General features: G+C 40.1%; 1 protein-coding gene across 2 annotated transcripts in view; it reads right to left on the bottom strand.

Annotated features, from left to right (window-relative positions):
- Positions 1-11,419, bottom strand: part of rab11fip4b (RAB11 family interacting protein 4 (class II) b) — a 31,395-nt gene extending 19,976 nt beyond the window's left edge. Inside the window, exon 1 of one of the 2 annotated variants that reach the window (XM_073477094.1) lies at positions 10,917-11,419. In XM_073477094.1, the coding sequence (XP_073333195.1) occupies positions 10,917-10,994 (78 nt within the window). In that variant the 5' untranslated portion in view covers positions 10,995-11,419. The remainder of the gene's footprint in view (positions 1-10,916) is intronic. The other variant, XM_073477085.1, reaches the window with a different exon arrangement.
- Between the last annotated feature and the right edge of the window lie 2,642 nt (positions 11,420-14,061).

Here is a 14,061-nt window from a genome sequence, read left to right as displayed (position 1 = left end):
GGAGGAGAACAGAAGCACATGTGCCATCGTTTAGACTGCTAATTAAAGCCTTTCTGACAGCTTTTGTTTCAGGCAAAGACACTAATGGACAATAATACCCTACAGTGTGTGTGTGTGTTTGTTTTGAAACAGAAGTACTTTGCACTCTGACAGTCAGTCTGATGAGAGCAATAAAAATGTTATGATGGAGGGAGGAGCTGTGTGTGTGTTTACAGTTGGCCTCTATCTGTACCTGCCGGTTACAGAAAAAGCCTTGGGGCTGTAACGGCCAAAACATGAGCCTGCAGATTGTTCTGAGTTGTTTGATTCCCCTGAGTACAAACACAGCTAACCTGCCAAACAGCACCTAACCTGCCAGTGGGCTTTAAATTTTGCTTGTGCTTTCAAATGCAGCAGCTCTGTCTGAAGCGCCTTCACATCACCCTTTGGCCAAAGCAGGATTTTTATCGCCATTAAATGTTTGCTGCTTGGAACAAGGCACCTCTGGTCAGACAGAAGGGGGATACTGTGCTGCAGCACTGGATCGTATGAGAAAACTGATGCATTTTTTGAGCATTAAAGCATGTAAACATATTTTCGTAGTAACCCAAAATAAAACTATGAACCTCAAAATGAGCATAATATGTGTTCTTTAATGTTTATGGTGCCTTATGGTCAGAATTATCTGTATTACGTGAAAGAGAATCTATACTGTATCGTGCTTGGACAACACTCATGTCCATGGATTTCGTTTCTCAGATGTAAAGACATAATACTCAATAATTATATAAATCAATAATTATGCAGCTTTACATCATTACACTGCGCGGCGTGCATGCTGTTGTACACATTTTTATTTCATATTTTGCCTTAAATAAAATCAGGAGAAGATTTCCAATCTCTCTGTGAGTCTGTTGCTGCAGGGTCTGACCTAGTTAAAATACAGACATCCTATCATTCCTTTCCTTCTTTCCTTCCCACTCTCCCAGGTGAGACTAATGTCAGAAGAGGAAAAAGATAGAGAGAAGAAGAAGACGAAAGACAAAGAAATCAGGCTCTCTCTGAGATGAGAAATTCAGGTTGACTGAACAGACCTTTTTTTTGTGTGTTTGTGGTCAAGTCATGTGTTAATTTGAGAGTAGAACATGAATGTGTACATATGTTATTGTATGTTAACAACAAAGAAGTTTGAATGCTCTCTTTGTTAAGCTCCCCCCGTAGCCAAACCCTGTCCAGGTGCTGAGTATAAAGCCGAGCTTCTCTTTCATCAATCATCACTGAATCCCTCACATGTGGGATTTATTACACGTAGTTTTTTTTACATGTCATGTGTGGCAGAATAAGCATGCGTATGCTGTGAACTCTCTCTGGAAAAATACTGGTCAAGCACTATTTACGAAGATAGTCAGCGCAAATTTTCCAGGTAGAGAAACAGTTGTGCAGCAAGAATAGTTATGTATGAGCTGGAGTAAAGAGGAGACTCCAACACAGCTAGACTATCTTAGAAAAATGGATTATTAACATCTACTGCAGCTACAAAAGAAATGTAAGAAGTGGGGAGAACAGAGATGGATGGATGGATGGATTCATGGATAGATGGATACATAGATACAGAAAGTGAAGAGCAGGGACTCTCATCATTTTTCTATGGGAAGTTGAAGAGAAAGAGGGAAAGGGAGAGGGAGAAATATCACACCAAATGTCAAGTGGAGAGAAGTGAGTCAGAAAACATCAGAGGCAACTTAAACTAACACAATAAACACAACTTCTGAAATCTGTTTGAAGTAACTGGAAAAAAATCTGACCTCTCAATTAACTCTCAGCTAAACTTGGCAGTGAGCATGGATGGTGGGCATAGATGGAAGTTTATGTAACATGAATGATGACTACTACTCAAACCATGTTGACACAGCCCTGAAACTCAGAGTGTTGAGTAACACAGTTGTCATGCTACAGTAATTGAGCAACACTGTGAAAGATCACATAGAAAATGGTGAGATGCAAATGATGTCACTGTATTAGAATTGCTGCTACAGTACTAGTTGCTAGGGAGGCAAACATTCATTATTTCCATGTTAGAAACAAAGTGTGTGTTTGTGTGAGAGAAAGATTTGGGACCAAACAGGTGAGACACACTGAACTATTTTATTTCCTCTGAGACGAACTGTAGTCAAATAATTAAAATTCATCCAAATACATGATGCAAATTCTCATGGACATAAATATCACAGAGGTGATTCTTAGGAAGTCGCATCAACTTGGTGTTTGGTATTTCATATGCGGGAAAACGAATGCAGCTCGACTAAGAAGCAAAGTGAACAACGGACCATTGTCCCCACAGAAATGCATGCTTGCTTATAATATTTTTCATATTCTATTCGATTTTCTATTTCTGCTTCTTCATTTGCAGCACTTGCTTTTTATCTTTTTATTTTCTTTGACTATGTTTATTGTTCTGGACCAAAACATCAAGTGAAATAACCTTACTGTGAAAACTTACTTGGCAATAAACTTGACACTAATTCTGATGACTGGCGCAATACAATGAGATTGAGTCATAATCAGTGTTAATAGTTACACTTGTGCTTTTCTAAAACAAGATTGCACTCCCAGGAAAAACAACAGCATCAATTGTTTCCCCCCGAAACAACGTTCAAATGACAAAACCCTCTAGCGGCTGTAAAAATTGAGACATGAGCAAAGGAGGAATTCAGGTGACTGTATTATTAACAACACACTAACTGTAAACAAGGGAGATGGCTGTTCATTTTACACTTCACACAAGAATGGGTCAACGTTGTGTCTTCAGACCATGTCCACAATAGTTCCCCAACTCTGTACCTTTAAGGGTACAGACCAGAGTACCAATTCAAAATAAATCAAACAGTGCCACATTTCGGTATGTCATAGCTCATCTATAGAGTATAGAAAGGAAGAGAAAGACCGATACGTCACCCCTACAACAAGTCACAGTGAGTCAGGGAAATGCTCACTGCAATATCTGTACTGAAAAATACAAAGCTGAGCCATGCAACATGTCTAACCTGAGGAAACAACTGGTCAAACAGAAAATATAAAAGCTGAAGCTTGTGCAGTGCTCGACAGTCCTGAAGTTCCCTGCAGCGCCCACAGCTGACTTTAGCACGACATTAATTAGCTCATTAATGTAGCGTTAAGCCCCTTTATGAATGGGGAAACCTTAAGTCAGGCATCAACAATTCATTGGTATCTTGAGGTAATTAATTAGCTAGTTGGAGAAGTTGTTGCTAGAGATAACTAGATTTTTCCACTGTCTCGAATGATGTTATGTTAGCATTTTTACTTGTGTTACCCGAAACTCAGCTACTGGCTGCATCTGAAATTCTTTACTGACATGCCGTTTAGTACGCTACAACAATACCTGAGATTTTTTACTATGTCTGAAGCCTTAACCATAAGCACATGAATTGCATAGTATTTACTGGCAAATACAATAGCATAAAAGCACTGCACTTCCTCTACTTTGGATAAGGCTGACGAGACGCTGCAATGATGTATTGCTGCTTTTAATAATTTTCCTTTTGAAAGGTGTATTTTTATATTTTGTCAAATAATGTGCTGATATTACATCAGTTTCTACAGTTTAGTTCAGTTATCCAGAGTAAAGCGCCACTCACTCAGGAGTCACTTCCAGGTCTCTGAGCAGCTTCCTCTTTCGAAGAACAACAAACTTTGGATTTTGTCATTTCATTTGGAGGACTTTTCCTGCTACTACTGCTAGTAAAGTAATCTACATTCATTCATGTGAAAAAGTTTAAGAAAATTTAGTTCATTCTGTTTCTTTCTCTTCACACAATGAATTTGACAGCTTTTTTAGTAGCTAATCAGTGTACTTCCACTTGGCAGCCGTATACTGTTGTATACAATAAAAGCTTACACACACACACACAGACACAGTGACAGGCAGAGTGACATTAACTAATTACCTACTGAGAGGCCAATTAACTTGAGATTAGTGTTCAATCATGAAGTCATCAAAGACCCGAACTGTTTATCAAGTTCAACAACAGCAGCAGCAGCAGGAACAGGATTGTTGCAGCCATCATTAAAAAGATAGACTCCCGTTCCACCTCTTCTCACACCCCTTTAGTGTGTGCTGAGTGCTGAGGGTCAATACCATTTTAGTGCTGAACAAATCATTTATCTGCCCATCTGGCACACTGGAGAATTATGTGGATGACCATGCATTTCAAGGCGCTATTGATCTCGATGTAAAAAGTGGGAGATGGCTGCCAGCCCATGACTGGGTAAGAAAATACAACCTGAACATTTTATTTTCTCATCTGAAGAGTGACATGTTTAGGTTAGTTTCACTGTTTGTTGTCAACATTTGCAGAATTTTACAGGAAAACATCTCAATTGCCAGCAGATAATGCAATAAATATTAATAAAAGACATAAAAATCAAGGAAATTCATGATGCAATTTGATCTACATTAGATATTTAATTTATTAAAAACATTCTGCATTTGAAGAAGTTGAAGCTTCGTCTTCCAAAAGAGATGCAGCAGTCTTTAAAGATCTTAGCACTCTATTGAGGACCGCCCTCTAAGAATATTTGAGAAACATGTTTGTGGTTTGGGCAAAACTAGATTAAAGGAATTACGCAGCTTATAGGGATTTAAAACGTGTTGTTGTCTTTTTGTTGTATAACCATCTTGTTGCTGTACAATGAAGCAAAACAAATGTTGTGCAAAAAGACAGAGAGGACAAAACAGAGATGGAGAGCTGCAGCAGTGTGGGCTGGAATTGGATGAGCGGACACATGAACTGACATCGACTGGATCGATCCACACTCTCACGAAGCTTTGATTTAGTATGAGTCAGCAATCAAAAGGAGAAGAGTGAGGGAGAAATTGAAAATGGGGGGAATATAGAGAAATGGAGAGAGAGAAAACAGAAAGAGAGAGAGGAGGGAGAAACAGAGAGAAAAAGACACAGCAGTCTCTCTGCTTGTGTTTGTCAGACCGGGCTCCAGAGATAAGAGGCGTTTCTCTGCAGAGGCTTCATCTCACTCTCTTTGTTCTTTTCATCCTCTCCTACTCTCTCTTTCCGTCATTCTTCTAAGCCCTGAGCTGCTCAAATGCTGCCACCACAGAAATATTCACCTATAAAGTGAAGCGTTTAATGCTCCTGCTCTGATATTCAGCTTTTTGACTCTGTCACCCATGGCTCTTCTGTCACTCTGAGCTTCAAATCTCACCAGTGGGTAACAAGAAGTACTGAGACAGGCGGGCATAAGAGGCTTTACAGAACCTAAAAGGGATATTCTAATTCACAAAAGCTGAAATGGTTAGTTGATTATTTGATTATCATTTCAGGAATTATTTGAAGCGAAAAACGCCAAACATTGGCTGGTTCCGGCTTCTAATATGTGGGGATTTGATACTTTTCTTATAAAAAATATTATAATAAATATATTGAGCTTTTGAAGTGCTCTTTAAAGATGTCGCCTTTGGCTTGGGGAAACTGTTACTAGGACCCGAGCACTTGTCAGCGCGAGGACCTATTGTATCTGTAAGGATTATTGTTTTCCTCCCAAACGATTGCATATTTGGTGGCCTGAACATACCTCAAAACTCACCAAACTTGGAACATACATCACATGTGGTGAAAAATTTGATCATTCAACATGATTGGGGGTGGGTGTGGCCAGGGGACTCCATAGCGCCACCTAACGTTGTTTTGTGCGCGCGGAAACAGTCTCGGATCATCATGAAATTTACAGGACTCATGGGTCTCAAGGATTTAGCCAGGAATTATTTTTGTCGGAATTTTTGATGACCTTGATGATCAACGGTTATCAAAATCTTTCGCCTCCGATATACCTGGTGGGCGTGGCAGTGCAGTCAATTTTGATGCTTGCTCATTGTTAGAGGCATCTCCATGTATGGTGTGTGTTGGACACAAATTGTCCACTAGGCGGCACTGTTGCGTTTCGCGTCATGACCAGACGCACAAAATACCTCCAGGCCGAAACCCTCAGTCCAACAGGATGTCGGCCATTTTCATTCAAAGTCGATCCTTCGCCATAAAGCAGGAAGTCCTTATAACTTCGACATACAATCTCCCATCTACACCAAATTGCTCACACATGTAGAGGGGTTCGCCCTGAATACGTCTATGCATCAATACTGTGTCATATCTATAGCGCCCCCTAACGCCGGGTCATGTGAAGAACAACTTTCTCCAATCTTCATGAAATTTGCAGGACTCATAGGTCTCAAGGATTTAGCCAGGAATTATTTTTGTCAGAATTCTTGCTACGCCTACGTTATACCTGGTGGGCGTGGCAGTGCGGTCAATTTGGGGGCCCGTTCATCACTGCTTGAGCAAATAATCAAGAAAATTACGAAAATCAAGAATTATGTTTTAAACCAGAAAATAATCAGCAGACAAGTGAAACTAATATTTGCATGTACACATATCACCTTCAAAAAGTCTTCATTAGTTGAGCGATGATCATATTCACACAATACCACGACAGGGGAGCATACACACTCTCTGTGTATGCGTATGTTCATGTATCTGCATGCACGTCTGTATTATTCAGCTCCAGAGGTAGGCAATACTCTTCCTACGCATGCAGACACTCACACATTACACAAAGGGGAAGTAATGAGTCATATTTCACAAACATTTTGTTAAGTCAACACTGTGAGAAGTAAATGAGACACACACACTCGCCAGAAAGAACTACTGCACAAAAACACCTGAGACTGCTAAATAAAGTCTCTCTTCCTTCCTGCTCATTCATCCTTAAGTCAAAACGGTAAGTAAAACATCAACACCGGGGCTGTAAGAGCAGCTTGACACACACACCTACACATCTATAAAAACATTATGACTCTACACTATGCAAAGTGTTCCAGTCGCACACACGCAAACACACATTTGTTTTCACCTGAGTCTCAGGGGAAACAGGTAGCTGCTTGGATTACCAGGAATGTAGCCCTGGACAAAGGACAACATAGGGAGGGACTGGAGCTGCACACTGGAGACTTTGTGGAGGTATTCTCAATTAAGCCCAGCTTAGACTCAAACAGGAAACCCCAAGAGGTGAAAGAGCATGTGTGCCTTCGTTTTCTGTTGTATTTCTGTATCGACTGAAAAAGAAGAAAATGTCTTTACATGCAGAAAGATGTGGGAAGTACTTATTTCAAGCTGAAAATCTGGGTTTAAAGTGAAGATTTACATTCAAATTAGGTTTAGAAGTTGAGTAAAGGGTTAAAACCAGGTAGAAGTTACAGTGGTTAAAAAGTTAGTGTTTCAAACCACATGTGTGTGTAGGTGTGTGTGTATACAGTAGGCCCATTGAACTAGGAGAACTTGAAATACATCCCTTGGTTATGAACAATTTACTGTTAAGTGTTTGTGTGCGAGTTGTTGAGTGGACTGCGGTTTATCCGTTAGAACATGTCAAGACAATTTAGCTCTGTTAATTGTAGATCACAGATGCTGCAAAGCAATCGTTGCATCCTGCTGACTGCTGCACATTCAGTCAGTGCTCCACATGTGGAGGTATGGGTGTCAGTGAGTAAATGTGTGACACCACTGATCCAAAAGATAAGTGTATTTCTTAGAAACAAAAGTAAAAAGAAAGCTAAATATTTGCTCTGGGCCTATGCTATAAAAATCCAAACACAGGCTAAACAGTCCCTGTCAATTTGAGGTGTAATTAAGAGAAGCTGTCACATAAGTCGGCAGATGTGTGAATTCGGGTGTGTTAGTCCATTTGTCCTTGTTATGTCAAACACCTCTTCTCAACTTTAAGTGTTTGACAACTACTAACAGTATGTTTGAACAAAACTTGGTACTTCATATCAAAACAAGGAAGTAAGCACTCACCCACAGAAGTCAAACCAAAGTCATGAGCTTTGTTTTTAACCCTACAACAGACAGTGTCATACAATCCACTGGGTCTGCAGCTCACGATTATTTTCGTTATATTTCTTTAAAGGTATAATATAATAATATTATACTATATAACATTTAAGCATTGAAATGTCTAAAAAGTAGAACTTTATTGCATATTTTGTCGAGTTGTGTTGATTTTACCAAATGTTTCCGACAATGTTCAAACCCAGAGAAATCTGTAATTCTATTTAATGTAAGGGTGCATTTCATTTGGCACCATGGCACTTTAATTTACGGTGAAACATCAGATGATACGGCAGAGAGTGAGGTCGGAAGTCGGCGAACATTTCTGCCTGAGTCACGTCAGATTTTCGTCGGCAATGGTGTTTGTTCAGCAATTAAGGCAACAACCATTATCCAATTCTACTTATTGACGTCATCAAACTCCGTCTTTTGTTGTCATTGTTTTGATTGAGTGATATAGCAGAAAAAATACTGTGCGTTTAACATTTAGATGTCTTGTATTGTCTCACCAGAACCCAAGATATTTAATTAACAATGATATAAAACATAGAAAAGCAGCAAATTATCACTTTTAGGAGCTGGAACCATACATTTCTTTTTCCATTTTTGCTTGTTTATATCACTTAACAAATTAATCAATTGTCAAAGTTTTCAGGATTCATTCTTTACTCTAAACTTCTAAACTAATGGTTTTAGGGATGCTTTAGTCATATTTCCTTGAATTATCATCATCAATACTATAATAAGCGATTGCGAGAAGAGAAGTTACATTCATCTTTAAGGGAAAAGCACAACACCCTGACTCATATGTAGCGGAACGAACGCTTCACAACTCTGTCTCAGTCAGTGTTCAAATCTGTCGTCCTCACAGCCACAGCGTGGTGTGTCTGGCGCGTTGATCGTCCTCACTGAGTCATCACACTGACATCCAGTGAGAAGAAAAGAAAGCACCTCACTGTTTTTCTTTAACAGCGTGCATTGTCTTTTTCTTGAGCCACTGTTTGACAGCCCTCTTGCTGTTGGCCGTTGAATGGGGGCATTTCAGTGTGTCGTTAGCGGCAGGCAAAAAGCAGGTGGTCAGGCCTCTGCCTCTCGTCAGCTGTTGCATGTGCAGAGCATTAAGTATTTTCTTAAAGGAAAACTACAAGAACCAGAAGAGCTTCTGCAGATGTTCAGAGATAACATTTGGATAACCAGAGTAAAATGTTGCCAGTTAACGTTTCTGCAAACCAATGATATGCTGCCATTTTTAAAGGTCAGATATACCATATTGAAATTTCTACACATTACATTAATGAACTGACTGTGGGAGGTAGAGGGGATGCTGGTGGAGCCAGTGACAGCAGTTCGAGACTGCATTTTAACATGTGTAAGTGTGAAACCACTGGACATTTCTGACAATGGACCATAGGGTTTCAACATTTGTTAGCAGGACACCACTGGACATTTTTAAAGACACCTCAGGACAATTTTTGAGCTGTGATTTCTGACGAGAAGTCAGGACATCTCCAGCCATGTTTGTGGAAACCAAAGCAGCTAATTTAAGTAAGAAGTAACTAACTATTCGTATTAAGATAATTATTTGTTTTGTTTAGAGTTTGTTCTTTCTTCTCTTGCAGAGAGAGACATCATAGAGGGGAGTGACTGTTTTAACTGCTGCAGATTAGCCTCCATTCATCCAGTACAGCTCAGTGCTGCATGCTAATCTAGTTATTCTAGTCCTGGTGTACACACTGTGCACTGTGAAATACACTTGGCTGAATGTCAATCTTGTTTAAGCAGACAAAAACAAACTACTGCAAAAAAAACCCAACTATACTGTATGAACTTTTAGGAAATGATTTTAGTGGAAAATAAAATCCAGGAATGTGTTGAGCCCAGGACAATCAACACGCATTTTCCTGTTCAGCTGAAGGAGAGTAAATCTCGTTATGTAACGTCCAGTCACAGACCAGGAGTATTCAAAACGACTATTGGGTCTGACGTCACATGTTGCTATTGTGATCCCCACAAAGGACTCACCTTGCCTTTCTATTTTTGGAGTAATGAATTAATATTAGAAGGTACAAAAAGTACAGTTGTACTGTTAACATCGCATGTTTAATAAGGCTTATATTCCTGTGCTGGCAACAGCACACTGTTGTCACATTTTTTAAGATCATCTTAATGTCTCTGGTAATATAAAGAACCTGTTTCTGAGGCCGTAAACATCTTAAGTTGTAAATAAAATGAATTTAAACACAATGTCTAAGCCATGTCATGTGAGTGTCATGTTAACAGTAAACCTTACATTTTCAGTGTGTTTGGTTCAAAACACAGTGTGATTGTTATGGTATAAACCTCCCTATTTTCTCTGAACTATGGCCTGAGTAAACTAAACTAGAATAACTTGAATTACACTTTAAATCAACAGAACATTTCCAAAGTGAACCTCTTTACGTCATTCATCTGTCTTTTCTTTTTTCAATCCATCTATACCTGGACATGCTATATCTGTCCTGTTCCCTGCACTCTCATTTTGATCACGCTCTCTTTCTTGCTCCCTCCTTCCTCTCTGTCACTCCCTCTCCTTACAGCTACCCTGATTTTCCAATTAATCCCATTACCATCAGAGGGATGGTGAACCGCGACAGAGCCACCAGCGACTGAGGCACAGAGAAAATGATAAGACGGGGAGGAGACGAGAGCGAACAGAGGAGACAGGACGGTGCAGAGTGATGACACAGACGCCAACAGCTGAGCAAGACAGACAGGGAAGCTGTGAGGCAGGGTCACCCGCATGCAACACACACACATTCAAACACAAACTGGGGGACAATGGACTGCGCTGCCGCTGATCTCGCCTGTCTCCCCCCTTCACTAAAAACTATTTGTGCTTTCTTCGTGTTTTTAGCCTGCCTCTCTTTCTGCCTTTCTTTCTTTCGCCTTTGAGTCCATCCTCTGTTTTGTTCCCATTCTGTCAAGTATTCTTTCGTCATCCCCATTTTCCAGCTGACTGGGTGCAGTCTGGTTGCTTACCCCGTTTACTAGTGAGGAGAGTCCATGGTCAGCAGTCCCCCTCTTTCCACCGGCCAAACCCTCATCCACTGAAGTCATCCACTCGCCCTGTTCACCAGGGCTAAGTCTGTTTGTCTTGGCTCACACACACACACAATCCACACACTCTCTCTCTCTCACACACACACACACACACACACACCACACACAGGTGTTCCCTTCAAAGGCAATAGGAGGAGGAAGCGCCGGGATAGTCCAAAGGGTGAGTCCCTGCTAGTGGTATAATCCAAAAGAGAGGCAGAGGAGCAGCGCAGGATGTACCGTTCACTTTAAAACGCTGCTGCACCGGCTGCCTGGTTTCTCCTCCACCAACAGAGACTGCGACTGCCTCTCTCTCTCTCTCTTTGTAGCACACACACTCACAGATACACACACAAACACAGACTCTGGACCTCACACCCTCACACTCACACACTTTCCCTCTCTTGCTGACTGGTTCGCCGGCTGACTCGCATTCACACAGTGAGAGCTCAGATCAGGCAACAGTTGTTGAATTCATGGCCCCTCCTCCCCCTCCCTCCCCTTTGCGGGTGGTTGCTAAGCAACTGGCTTCTGTGGGCGGGGCTTGCGAGAGCCCTCACATTGCTGCACAGTCTGCTCTGGGCTGCCGCCTACTCAGGCTATATTTGCATATCAAGCCCTGCCTGCCTCTCTGTCCGGCTCTGCTGTAGCAGAGGCCAGTGCCTGTGTGGGCTGTGGAGAGGGGGAGGGAGGTGAGCGCTGTCACTTAAAAATGAAACAGTTTGTCTTCAGTGATGTAGCAGATTCAAAAAGAAGAAGACACACTGGTTAGTCACAATAGGAAGGAGAAAAGGGGGCATGCGGGGTGATGGCAAAACAGCTAGAGGCATTTGTTGTTCATTTCACTCGACTAAAACTTTCAAACAAGTTCAGAAAATCACTTGTATCTGCAATGTTATCTGCACAAACAGAAAGCTTGAACTGAAACAGTCAATTCATTGATTAGTTATTTATCAACAGAGAATGAATTGGCGACTATTCCAATAATGAATTCATTTTACAGCAATCTTTTAAGCAAAAATGACAAAAATAGTGTGGTTCAAGCCTCTTAATTGAGGTGATTTGTTGGTTTTGTTAGTCTGCTATGTTATCAAACTGAATATCTTTGGATAATCAACTGTTGGATGGACAAAACAAGCAACTTAAATATCCCAACTGCAGCTTCAAAGTATTTTCTAACATTTTATGGACAACTAACTGATTAATTGAGAAAACATCAAACAGATTGACAACCCAGTCACCGGAATAAATGTTAGCAAAGTATGTTTCTGCAAAACCTGTAGGTTAAAACTGGACATTGCTTTATGTTGCAACTGTACTATGTCTGTTTAGGTAGAATTTTCTATTTCTCTCTTGTCACAACTCTGTGCTTATGCTCTGCTTAGGTTTAGCCACAAAAACCACTTGGTTAGAAACTATTCCTATCACGGATATTTCACTTCCGTGAAATAAAGCTAGTTTTGGTTGCCACAAAAATACATGTGAAGCTCTTTTTCATGGTTTCTAAATAGCTGACATTCTACAGATTAAATGTGTTGTATGGATGCAATAATTGAGGAATTAGGTTTCATTTCTCTAAGAGTTGATTATTGGCTTAAATGAATCAGTGAAACCACGATCAATTAAAGATCTGCATTTACTTTCATGTGCAGAATGGATGAATGGAAACTCTCTGCACCAACCTATTTAAAAAAGCAAAACTATTCTTGCTATAAATGTTATAAAAACAACATTTTTCTCTGCTATGCCATTTCTTCTACATTTCTAAATAATTTCATAGTAGTTAAGGTCTCATAGTTGGGCCCCTAAGCATATAAGTTATTCCTCAAAGAATACACAGAAGTTTTACATAAATGTAGGAGCCGAGTGGGCTCTCCATAATGTTTACCATTATTTCTTTTTCAACTCTTATCTGAGCTCCGCAGGGGGTTTCAATCATTCTTTCAGCTGCTGTACTCCTCCACTTGGATCTTTAAAAGTGGCCCTATTCTAGTTAGAGGCTGATCAGCTTCTGTTATCAGTCAGGGATACAGAAAACAACCTTGAAGTCAGCATTGAAGACTTTCTTCTAATAAGAGTTCCAAAAATGTGATTATCCGGTTGTTACTTGTGCTTGATGGCCCAGTTCCTGCAGAAAAGGTTAATGTTGCCAATTCTAATAATTGTAATAAAGTAAAAAGTACCTCACATTTCTACAGTTCTTGAGTAAATGTACTTAGTTACATTCCAACATTGGGAGTAGGTGCTTGAACCATGTAAGATTAGTCTAAATCTATTATATTTTCTTTGACTTGTTTGTTTTTGTTCTTTGTGTTTGTTTATATACAATATAAAGAGCCGATTACCTTAGATTTGATTAGATAGATTATATTACACTTCAAATATTATCTCAGATATATTTCCTATATTTCTGCATTCTGAACAGCTATCACAGTACAATCCACTCTCTGTTAGTAGTGTCATCTCAGAACTACCCTTACTCTCATATTGCTGTTGTCTCATTTATATTTGAAGGACTTGTTCGCCGTGCGGTGGAAACAGGATAAATCACACACTCTACCATCACAACAAATCCCCTCCGGTCTCTGTGCCACTTGAAATAAAAAGAGAACAATAATAGCTTCTGTTTGATTATTCTGTTACTTCTCTGCTTTTATTTTTTGATTCTCTTATCTTCTTACTGTCTTTCCTCCTCACCAAAACTTTAGATTAATTCATCAATTTAATTAACCCATGTTGTCATTAAAATTATGATAACATCTCTAGCTATATGTTGTTTTGTTTGGACTGGACTCAGCTGCCTCTGGCAAGAGCTGATGGCAGCTGAGCCAAAACTTCATCCTGCTAAAATTACAAGAAAATGTCAGTGAGAGTATTATCTCTCGTTATCTCTCTTGCTCTTCCGCTCATATTTTTAGTGTTTCAGTGTTAATTTCATGACTCATACTCTGCATGCCAGCCAATCTCTGGGTCTCATGTAGTAGGTGTCAGAGAGCTACTTGATGTGAGCACCCTGATGCTGATGAAGAGGGAGAGGTGGTGAGAAAGATGAAGAGGAGGAAAGAGATATGATCCAAGCTCAGGG

The sequence above is a fragment of the Pagrus major genome, chromosome 1 (genome assembly GCF_040436345.1).
Source record: "Pagrus major chromosome 1, Pma_NU_1.0".
Lineage (NCBI taxonomy): Eukaryota > Metazoa > Chordata > Actinopteri > Spariformes > Sparidae > Pagrus > Pagrus major.
Note: the sequence above shows the minus strand (reverse complement) of the source record. Positions and strands in the feature narration are given on the sequence as shown.